Genomic DNA, 11,350 nt, shown 5'->3' with positions numbered 1-11,350 from the left:
CCAGTTAGTACGAAATCTTCTATTATATACTTTTTCGGTCTTTAGCATAAGAACTAATTTAACATTCAATTGGTCTTAAATATAAAACTTAAATCTATTTTGTTTCCAATATTTATTTATTTTGTCTTCAAATAGTTCCTATAGTAGGTGTATGTATTAAAGAATTATTATCAATAGGTAATTCAAAGACACATGATTAATAAGGATATTTTAGGGAAGATAATATCTATTTATTATAAATAACTTATTTAAGTAACTTTCTTTATCTCCCAAAATTAGTCAATAATATCTTATAGGCTAAAGTATACAATTGGTCCTTTAATCTTGGATAAAGTTTTAATTTCGTCCTTTAACTTTAAAAAGCATATATTAGGATTTGATGATGATTTTTTATAACAATCATGGATATTTTGAAAATTAAACTTAATATGTTAGTATTTAAGAATATTTCATCAACATTTAAGATCGTAATGTCATCATTTTTTTTAAAAAAATTTAGAATTAAAGCACTAAAAATATACTTTTTAAAGTTAAAAGATCAAATTAAAACTTTATACAAAGTTAAAAAACCATAAGTATACTTTAATTTATCTTATATTAAGGATCAGAAATAATATTTATTAGTCTATAAATTCAAGAATAAACCATATCATTCTAACTCGGTTTTCTAATCCTTGACCCTTCAATGCACGGAAATATGAACACTTTGTATGGGAGGATAGGATTCTCTCATTTTCTCTTTTTATATCCTTTCCTTTTTCTTAATCGTTAGATCAATCTTTAAATAATTTAGGTTTAATTATATATAAATTATCAAATTCAAATTATGAAGGTTGGATTTGAATTGAAAAGTTTAAAAGTGTAGTAAATAAAAAAAATTTAAATAATTTATAAGAAGTTGAATTTAAACGGATTTACACTAGGTGCTCATCAATTTTAGACCATTCACCATCCAGATCTAATTTGAACGGTTTCAGATTTATTTTTATTTTTTAAAAAAATATTATTTTAATAAATATAGAATAAAAATAAAAATAATCTCTTAACTATCATTCTTTAAAAATATAATTTTTTTATTTTAAAATAATTATTTAATAATATTAAATCTGGACTGTTCATATTAAATCTGAACGGTCCAGATTGCTCATCAGGTGATGAGCATTCGGTGCTCATCACCTGATGAGCACCGAATGGGGATCCAATTTAAACTACTTAAACGATAATTTTATGGTTATAAAAAAAAGAAGCAAAAACATTAGAAGGGATCAAGGGAAGAGGAAGAAATTTTCTCTCACCTTTCGGTGCATCAAGAAAAATCTAGTTCTTGCATTAAAAAAATTAACTATTTGAAAGATGCTAATAATGATATAAGTATTATTTATATTAATGTTTGGGAAAAAGACAGGCAAATGCTAACTGAATTTCAGAATGACCATAACGTCCGTCCAATTTGTAAAATGCCATTTTGGTCTCAAGAGACCAAATTGGCATTATTATATCAAATGAAAAGACCAAATTGTCTTTCCTTTTAAATATTATTTTTAAAGTATCACAGCTCCTACTGGCCAGCCAGTCACCGGAGCTTTGGCGGCGGTAGTCACCGGACCTCCAGTGACCGGCCGACAATTGGTCACCGAAGCTCCGTCAGTCAAAAATTTTTTTTTTGAAAATTTTTACAACTTCAGTATAACGGTTAACAACTTTTGTAATGCTATTAACAACTTCAGTATAGCAATTAACAACAGGTTTTTTGGACAATTCAACAAGCTCTGGTGACCTGAAATAATTTTTTTGAAAATTTTTATAACTTCAATATAACCGTTAACAACTTTTATAATGCTATTAACAACTTCAGTATAGCAATTAACAACAGGTTTTCTGGAAAATTTAACAAGCTCCGGTGACCGGAAACAACTGTTTTGAAAATTTTTACAACTTCAGTATAACGGTTAACAACTTTTGTAATACTATTAACAACTTCAATATATCAATTAATAACAAGTTTTTTGGAAAATTCAACAAGCTCTGGTGACCTGAAATAATTTTTTTGAAAATTTTTATAACTTCAATATAACCGTTAACAACTTTTATAATGCTATTAACAACTTCAGTATAGCAATTAACAATAGGTTTTCTGGAAAATTTAACAAGCTCCGGTGACCGGAAACAACTGTTTTGAAAATTTTTACAACTTCAGTATAAGGGTTAACAACTTTTATAACTCTATTAACAACTTCAGTATAGCGGTTAACAACAGGTTTTTGAGTTTGTTAATGACATTACTGAAGTTATAAAAATGCCACTTTTTGAATTTTTCGAAAAACTTGTTGTTAATTGCTATATCGAAGTTGTTAACCGTTATACTGAAATTGTAAAAATTTTCAAAAAAATGTAATTGTTAACGTTATACTAAAGTTGCAAAATTTTACAATTTCAGTATAACGATTAACAACTTTTATAATGCTATTAACAACTTCAATATAGCAATTAACAACATGTTTTCTGGAAAATTCAACAAGCTCCGATGACCGGAAACAATTTTTTTTGAAAATTTTTACAACTTCAGTATAACGGTTAACAACTTTTGTAACTCTATTAACAACTTCAGTATAACGGTTAATAACAGGTTTTTGAGTTTGTTAAAGGCATTACTGAAGTTATAAAAATGTCACTTTTTGAATTTTTTAAAAAACCTGTTGTTAACTGCTATACTGAAGTTGTTAATAGAGTTACAAAAGTTGTTAACCGTTATACTGAAGTTGAAAAAATTTTCAAAAAAATTGTTTCCGATCACCGGAGCTTGTTGAATTTTCCAGAAAATATGTTGTTAATTGTTATACTAAAGTTATTAATAACATTATAAAAGTTGTTAACTGTTATATTGAAGTTGTAAAAATTTTCAAAAAAATTGTTTCCGGTCACCGGAGCTTGTTAAATTTTCCAAAAAACCTGTTGTTAATTGCTATACTGAAATTGTTAACCGTTATACTGAAGTTGTAAAATTTTTCAAAAAAAATTTTTCCTATTGACGGAGCTTCGGCGACCGCCGCCGTCGAGCTCCGGCGACCGGCCAGCCAATAGGAACTGTGATACTTTAAAAACAATATTTAAAAGGAAGGGCAATTTGGTCTTTTCATTTGATATAATAATGTTAATTTGGTTTCTTGAGACCAAAATGGCATTTTGCAAATTGAACAGACGTTCTGGTCATTCTAAAATTCAGTTAGCATTTTTCTGTCTTTTTCCGTTAATGTTGTATGGCACAAAAAATAGATAATTAGATGCTTCTTGGTCTTAGATATAATAAAAACACAATAAACATTAATTACAAAAAAAAATACCTCCAATTGACGTTAAGGAAATTGACATGTCAGGGGATCGAATAAGTTTAATTATTTGTCATGGAAAGATTGAATTATCATGGGGCCAAATGTAGAAATTTGGGCCTTGTTTGGAGCTCCATTGAAAACGGGTTTTTAAACAAATTCACGTAAGTCGAGACAAAACTCTCCTCACATACTTATCTCGTATTCCGTAAATCACATTTGAAAAGCTACTTATAACTCAATCCAAACAAGCAGGAATTCGAAGAATAAACTTTATCCGGTAAGAGAAGCATTCAGGAGGGACTCCTTACTCCCATGCTTCACTCTCCTCTGCTTGCTTGTGGGTGGCACATCCCACCTGCAGCGATGCAAACTCTCCAAACCTCTTATCTCTTCTGTGTCCCTAAAACCCTAAACCCTTCCTCTCACCATTTCGGTTCTCAACGTCGTTCTCTGCTCGTCGGAAACCAACCATTTTCCATCAACTTTGTTGCCAAGGCTTTTAGCTCCGATGAATTCCCCGTTGACGAGACCTTCCTGGAGAACTTTGGTCCCAAAGACAAAGAAACTGAAGATGAAGCTCGAAGGCGCAATTGGATCGAGCGCGGCTGGGCTCCATGGGAGGAGGTACTCACTCCGGAAGCGGACTTTGCGCGCAAGAGCTTGAATGAAGGCGAAGAGGTTCCTCTTCAATCTCCCGAAGCTATCGAGGCATTCAAAATGCTGAGCCCCAATTATAGGAAGAAGAAGATGGAAGAGATGGGGTTGACTGAAGACGACTATTATCGTAGGCAATTTGAGATAAAGGGAGAGATACCGCCACCTCTGGAGACGTATTGGGCTGGTCCAATGGTCATGCGACTCGTGCCGCCGAGGGATTGGCCCCCTAGAGGTTGGCAGGTAGATAGGAAGGAATTGGCGTTTATACGCGAGGCACATAAGCTGCAGGCAGAGAGAATCACTCTGGAGGAGTTGGAAGCCGGGGTTAGCACGGAAACAGATGAGTTGTGCTTGGACAGGTACAAGATGTTTGTCAAGCAATACACCGAGTGGGTGGAAGCAAACAGGGACAAATTGGAGGAGGAATCTTACAAGGTTTCAGCCGAATGCCCGCATTTGTCTTTTTTTTTTCTTGCTGATTCGGATTACTAATATGTCCATGTCTTGTCAATCTCACAGTATGATCAAGATTACCATCCTGGTAGGAGGAAAAGGGGCAAGGACTACAAGGAGGGCATGGTTAGATAAGTTGCATTTGGCCTTTTATTTATTATTCTTGGTCTCATGAATTCAATGTTGCAGTGCCCTCGTTTAATGTGTTTTCGTTGTTTTATGCAGTATGAGCTTCCCTTCTATTATCCTGGCCAAGTAAGTTACTGATTTCATGTTATTCTTATGGAGCTGTTGTTGCCTATAAACTGCACTTTTTGTTCACATTGCAAGAATGCCTCCATTTGTTCGCATTAAGCGTGGTTGCTCACCTACACTGCTGCTTGCTTTTTGGCATGCCACTTGAAGGAACTAATTTTCAAAACCAACCCCCCCGGAGCGCCCCCCGGGTTTTTTTTTTTAATGTAACTTTTCAGAGATAATAACTCGTTAAAAAATATGTTGTGCAGATTTGTGAAGGGAAGGTGACAACATTGCACCTCTATCAAGGGGCATTTGTTGACATTGGTGGGGTATATGATGGGTAAATGTCCATTTCCCAAATTTATTCTTTTTGTGTTCCTGATATTCATTCTTTATTAGGTGTTGCTTTCCTTGGCTGGTATTGTTTGATGAAGGATTATTGATAAAGTAATAATGAGTTGCTTCCCTTATTTCGATTGGTAGGAAAAAAATCTTTATAAGTATCTTCGTAACTGAAACAGTTATGCACTGTACGTGGCCCCTTTTAGAGGAAGACAGTCTCATTAGTTTATTTGTACAAAAAAAGACAACTGTCTTGTCTCCTCTGTTTCACTTGGATGAATAGATCAGTGATAACATAGTACCACTACTTACTGAAGTAAAAAAAAAAAAAAAAATTGTTTTGCTCTATAAATGAAACTATTTATTATTATATTTGATTCCTGTAGCTGTCTTAGTTATAAATTTATTATGCCGTCAATATTAATTAGGACGCATAACTTGGAGGCTTTAGCTTCTGTGATTTGGTTTAGCTTATTTAATAGCTACTGCCTTTGTTCTTCTAATTTATCTTCAAGTGTTCTCCCTCATGATTATAATGCCTTCATGCTTCATGTGTTCTAGGTGGGTTCCTATAAAGAATAATGATTGGTATTGGATCCGCCATCATATAAAAGTGGGGATGCATGTCATGGTTGAAGTTACGGTGAGTGTTTTGCACATTTTTCCTTCTCGTCACACAATATTGTCTTGATATCAGTTATGAGATTCTAATGAGTATTCATGGATATTGATACTGGTGATCAAACATTTGGCCTTTATAGCCTCTCAGTGGAGTGAATTAGAAAATTTTTAGCTGAACGTGGAGGAGAATACAAGATCCCTCATAGAGCTCTGCTGCATCATCAGCATATATATTAAGAAAATTATATGGCTGCAATTGTTACCGTAATGTTTGTATATGGGGTTTTGTGCCCTTTTCTTCCTTTTAATTTGTCTGCCTCCTTTATCATTTCAATAAAAACTTTGAAACCCCCTCGCAATTGTAAAGGAGTGATTCTCGTTCATGATTAAATTAAACCATGTGCCTGGTGGTATAATCCACATTTTGTTTTGCAGCCGTATCTTCATTTTATGCTGCTCTGTTCGTATCTTAACTTGAAACCTGAAATGTATATGGTTATATGACTACTAAGTGACCAAATCTGAATGGTCACTCATGGAATTTTGTCATTGTATTGTAGATTGCAAAATCCAGCCAACGTCTGTATTCTGTTCCTAACCTTTCAGTTCGTCATGAAATTTGCATATTTTATTTTATTTATGAATTTTTCTCCCTTTTTACATTTCAGGCAAAGCGCGACCCGTACCGCTTCCGATTCCCTATTGAACTTCGGTTTGTCCATCCAAATATAGATCATCTGATGTATGAACTTTTTGTGTTTCTGATGTTACACTTTAACTTTCTTTTATAGCTAGGCCAATCTTCATTTTCTTGTTGCATTCGTATTAACATCTGTTTCATATTTCAGCTTTAACAGATTTGACTTCCCGCCAATATTTCACCGTGATGATGATGACAACCCAGACGAAATACGGGTTTGTGCATTCGCTCTTGATACTTCAAATCATCCCATCCTTGATGTGAACCCACACACAGACACTCTTCTTTTATAAGGCTCTTTATATTGGAATTGACCGTGGCCTCATTGGATGAGTATTGGGTCAAGTGTAACTGTTAGAATTGATCTGTAGAAAGGTTTATTTCATTAATATACTCTTCGATCTTCGCAAGGTTAGACCCATGTAGATGATGGTTCCCATGATGCTGCGACAAATGCTTTTAAGCAGTGTCTATAATCAGATACTGATGCTTTTAGATCATCATATCAAATCTCTGAACTGTTGTTCACTTTCTTATACAAAACTTTTATTCTCTATTCTCTATTCTTTATTCTTCCTAAATATTGACTCAATAGGTTATGACCAGGTTCATAATGTTTACAATATTTATTTTATGAGAATGTTTACTAGAGCTCTGTTTTCTTTTATTATTACATGTTGTTTATTTCAAGTTAAACTAAAAAATAGTCAAATATAGCATTTTTTGAAGTCAGAGTTATCAACATGGTTGTTGATTCATTCTTTACATAGAAGATTTTTCAAAATTTGCAGCGTGATTCTGGACGACCACCCATTCCTAGAAAAGATCCAGGAGACAAACCAGAGGAAGAACCTCTCCTGTCAAACCACCCATATGTTGATAAGGTGAATTCTGGTCACATTTATTCTTTTTAACATTGTTGCAAGATACAATTTTGGTGGATTAATTAGTTTATGCATGGGATGTTCCTCGGTTTAACTTTTAAATTCCTTTTGTTTAAAAATGTGTCGGTCAATGTTCACCTAATATATTATAGGACTATGTAGGTGATATCAACATTCTCATTCAAAGTCTATTAGACTTCGCGTGTGTATTACTCTACAATCTGCATTGACATCCCACGTGTGCTTAAAAGTATGGTTAGTTCATTATTGTCAAAACTGTAAGGGTTTTTATATTTTAAAAGCAGCCGGAGGTCCGTCTTTCTGGATAGAAGTTTTTAATCTAAGATGCTATTACCCTGTGGAATTCATCATAAGCATATACTACCTTTAGTCCTAAATATAAGAGCTAGTTTGCACTTTAGAACCGAAGGTAATACATTTGTGTACTTGATCAGCCACCTATTTTCATCTTAATTTTGTATAAGTATTGGCTTAGGCTTCTAGATATCTAATGAGGGTGTATTTTCAGCCATAATGTCTTATTGCTCTGTTAATCTGTTTTCCGGGAGTTTTCACTTGGATTTTTTTAAAAAAAAATAAATTTCACTCTTGTACAATTTGAGGAAAAAAAATTCATTACAGATGAAATAGTGTTTTACGCAGCATTATTCTCCATGGCTAATCAAGTTGCCTTGTATTTTTCACTTTGTTTTAACTTATGGTTCAGGAACATGTTACCTAAATCTGTTATCACAAACATTCAGTATTTAGCATCCATTCAATGTTGCATGCATGATCGTTAGCTGCACCTTCATTTTTTTTTTTTTCCAGTTGTGGCAAATCAATGTTGCCGAGCAAACAATTTTGGATGACATGGAGATTAATCCTGGAAAATACGAAGGCAAAAAGCTGTCGGACTTGACTGATAGCGAGGACTTTGATGAAGAAAACTCTGTAGAGTATACACAAGCTTATTATAAGAAAACATTACTACCAAAAGTGATTCTGGTGAGTACCATTACTTTTACATTGCATTCATCTGCTTGTTGTTTTGTTCACATGCTGTTTGAATATTTCGCAGAAAACAAGTGTCAAAGAGCTTGACCTGGAGGCAGCACTTGCTGAGCGCGAGGTCAGCTTTTTTTTTTTTTTGGTCTCTTCTTTAATTCAATATTAACTGATGATTAGATGATCCACCTTGTACCGTTGTCTTTGGGAGAATAATTAAAGAATGAGTATAAATGTTCTTTGTCTTGGACGAGGCACGATAAAATGGCACCCTCCGCCATAATATCAACATCCAGATTCTTTTTCATTCATCAACATCCTGAACGTTGATATTTCCTTAATTCAATTTTACGTTGTGAACAGTGGAGATTTTTTAATGAATTGATATTTTCCAATTTGAACGAGTCTTTGACTATTCAAGTTGCATGTTAAGTATTCCGTGTTGGGATGCAGTACCATAATAAACTGAGGAAGGAAGCAATGGAGAGAGGAGAAAAATACAAAGTAGCAAAACTGAGGCGCAACATTGAGATGGATGAGTATGACTTAATGCACTGGCGGAGATCATTGGAAGAGAGAGAAGCGTTACTTAGAGACATCAGCTGGTGCGGTTATTTTAACATTGTCAGTTTAAATTATTTTAACAAGTCACCGCATAATATTTTCTCTTGTTTCCACTTTGTACAGTCGTAAGTCTCTTGGTCTGCCATTGGAAGAGCCTGGAAGATATGTAGATGCTAGCTTTTTTGGCAAAGACCAATATGATCCTTCAAGCCCGCTTTATCGATATGATTATTGGGGAGAACCCAAGAACTCGGAGAAGAGCAAGCAAGAGAGGATGGCAGACGCCCATAACAAATCAATAGTGGGAAAGGGTACTTTGTGGTACGAAATGTCATATGATGATTGCATCAAGCAACAGATGAAAAGGGAAGCCCAGTCCCAAGAACCACAGGAGAAAGCTGACGATGAAGATGAAACACAGCACAGTGATGAAGATGAAGATGACGACGATGACCTTGACTTCAGCGTTCTAAGCAGTCTTGGTATTAATGTATCAGATCAGCTCCATGTTAATGGAACTGAATCTTCTAGAATGTCTGATGCGGGTATTTTTGAGGACTAATGCTCTATACTTTTCTGAGCCGAAGTCAATTTTGCTTCTTGTATAGTTGCGCGCGGCTTCTCTCCAATACCATTACCGTCCGCTGCCTATCCTTTTCCTGCAACGGCCGCGTTTTTTTTTTTTTTTTTTTTAATTTTTGGGGTAAAACGAGGACAATCCGTGCTCTCAGAATTATTTGGTCCTAACGGTTGCCGTGAATGCTATCGAGCTGCTAGAAGGTAACGTGGTCGACACGCATGAAGTGAACGACCTTAATACAGAGGTGAACCGTGAAGGCTCTAACCGACAGGGACCCGGAAACTAAAGTAGGCCATGTCAAGCGGAGAATGAACAAGGCTGCAGACTACCTGGCTAAGATAGCTCTTAGCGCTTTGCACGGATTGCATTTAGTCGGACAGCCTACCCGTGATGGGAGCAGTATTATCTTCTAGAATTGTAGTGGTAGGAGTGCTTTAGGCCGGCCCGTCCCAGTCGGCTCATTCTGGTCCCGGTTTTATTGGGACGGGACAGGACGGGACACGTGACGGGGTCATCCTGTCCCAGTCCCGTCTCAGTTCCCTTTTTTTTTTAATTTTTTATCCTATTTATATAATATTATTTTTTTTATATTTTTTAATGATTTGAGACTATTATATGGAATTATAGATATATTTATTTAGAACTTTTATATTTGTTGATGACTTGATATCATTGATGATTAGAATTTTTAGTAAGTTTTTATTGTGTTAAAAGTTTTTGTTTAGAGTTTTTAATGATTATTATATGTAATATTTTGGGCTTTTGTTGGAGATTGTCCAAACAAATAAAAAAGAAAATAAAAAGAATATTTTTATAAGGCCTAAGCCCAAAAAATTATAATTAAAAAAATCAGATTTTATTAAAAAATAAAAATATATATATCGGGACGTCTCGGTCCTATTCCAGATCCGTCCCGTCCCGATTGAGACTGGGACACGGGACAGATTTTATGTCCCATTACTGTTCATCAGGACGAAACCAAGACGGGCCTGTCCCAGTCCCGATCTGTCCCGTGAACAGCCCTAGTAGGGGGAGCAACCACAACTCCCTACTTTGTAGTTAAGGGCTTTTGTTTGTTATTCGAAAAAAGAATTATTTGGTCTCGTGCTCTTACAATTATTTGGTTCATGGAATAGGAAAAAAAATGAAATGGAAAACTTGGTTTTTAATTGAAAAAAGTCTTTTATGTTTTAAATAAAAATAGTAAATGATATATAGTTGTTGTTGATATTAACACCCTCAAAAAGATATTTGAATAACACAAATTCTTATTTAAGTCATTGAATTTGTCAAAGTCCTAATTAAGTATCAATGAAAGGGACATTAAAATTCCTCTTTGGTTGTGTGATTTGATTAGGATTTTGACAAATTTAGTGACTCAAATAAAAATTTAAGTTATTTAAGTTTTTTTTTTAAGAGATTCTTCTTATTAAGATGTTTATTAATTACTCTTTAAGTTTTTAATGTAAGAGCTCTTTAATAAATTTAAAGAGTTAATTATTAAAAATATGACTTAATTTTTTATAAAATACATGTGCAATATTAGACTATTGATAAAAAAATAGTACTACCTTAAATTCCGACAACTAATTAGTGGGTATTAAAAAATTTAGTTAATTATTTATAATAAATAAATATTATCTTTTTTAAAATACCATTGTCAATATAAAATACCTTTGTTGACTTTGATTACGTTGGCAAGACAGGAAAGGCATGAGATCTTCCATGGGATCATCATATTATAGCCAAACCTCACTAAATAGCCTCAAGAAATATAGGCCATGGGATCACACCATTTCTACTACACTCAAAAAAATGAAAAGAGGATAGAAAAGAGAAATAGGGAGGGGAAAGAGAAGAGGAGTTAGAAGGGAAGTTTGAGGAAGAAATTCATACCCAATCACCCTTAATCCTTAATATGATTAGTTTTTCTTTAATCCAAATTGTTGTGGGCTGGTTGTTAAAATATCTA

General features: G+C 34.1%; 1 protein-coding gene across 1 annotated transcript; it reads left to right on the top strand.

The window, feature by feature from the left end:
- The first annotated feature begins 3,618 nt into the window (after positions 1 to 3,618).
- On the top strand, positions 3,619 to 9,463 carry LOC114744132 (protein PLASTID TRANSCRIPTIONALLY ACTIVE 10). The gene is made up of 12 exons (XM_028932322.1): positions 3,619 to 4,421; positions 4,506 to 4,565; positions 4,665 to 4,694; positions 4,946 to 5,019; positions 5,583 to 5,664; positions 6,311 to 6,384; positions 6,491 to 6,557; positions 7,134 to 7,226; positions 8,058 to 8,234; positions 8,308 to 8,358; positions 8,688 to 8,839; positions 8,922 to 9,463. The coding sequence occupies exons 1-12, from the start codon at positions 3,642 to 3,644 to the stop codon at positions 9,358 to 9,360; spliced, it is 2,079 nt and encodes a 692-aa protein (XP_028788155.1). The 5' UTR covers positions 3,619 to 3,641; the 3' UTR covers positions 9,361 to 9,463.
- The last annotated feature ends 1,887 nt before the right edge of the window (positions 9,464 to 11,350 follow it).

Source organism: Neltuma alba, unplaced genomic scaffold (assembly GCF_004799145.2).
Source record: "Neltuma alba isolate B1F8T4 unplaced genomic scaffold, ASM479914v2 tig00004271_pilon, whole genome shotgun sequence".
NCBI classification, from domain to species: Eukaryota; Viridiplantae; Streptophyta; class Magnoliopsida; order Fabales; family Fabaceae; genus Neltuma; species Neltuma alba.
The sequence above is the reverse complement of the archived record's forward strand: the minus strand, read 5'-3'. Positions and strand labels throughout refer to the sequence as shown.

What these genes read in the sequence shown, in the direction of transcription:
- LOC114744132 (XM_028932322.1), top strand. Translation starts at nt 3,642, where the DNA reads ATGCTTCACTCTCCTCTGCTTGCTTGTGGGTGGCACATCCCACCTGCA. An exon ending in ACAACCCAGACGAAATACGG is followed by an intron (nt 6,558 to 7,133) that starts GTTTGTGCATTC and finishes CAAAATTTGCAG; the next exon opens with CGTGATTCTGGACGACCACC. An exon ending in TACTACCAAAAGTGATTCTG is followed by an intron (nt 8,235 to 8,307) that starts GTGAGTACCATT and finishes AATATTTCGCAG; the next exon opens with AAAACAAGTGTCAAAGAGCT.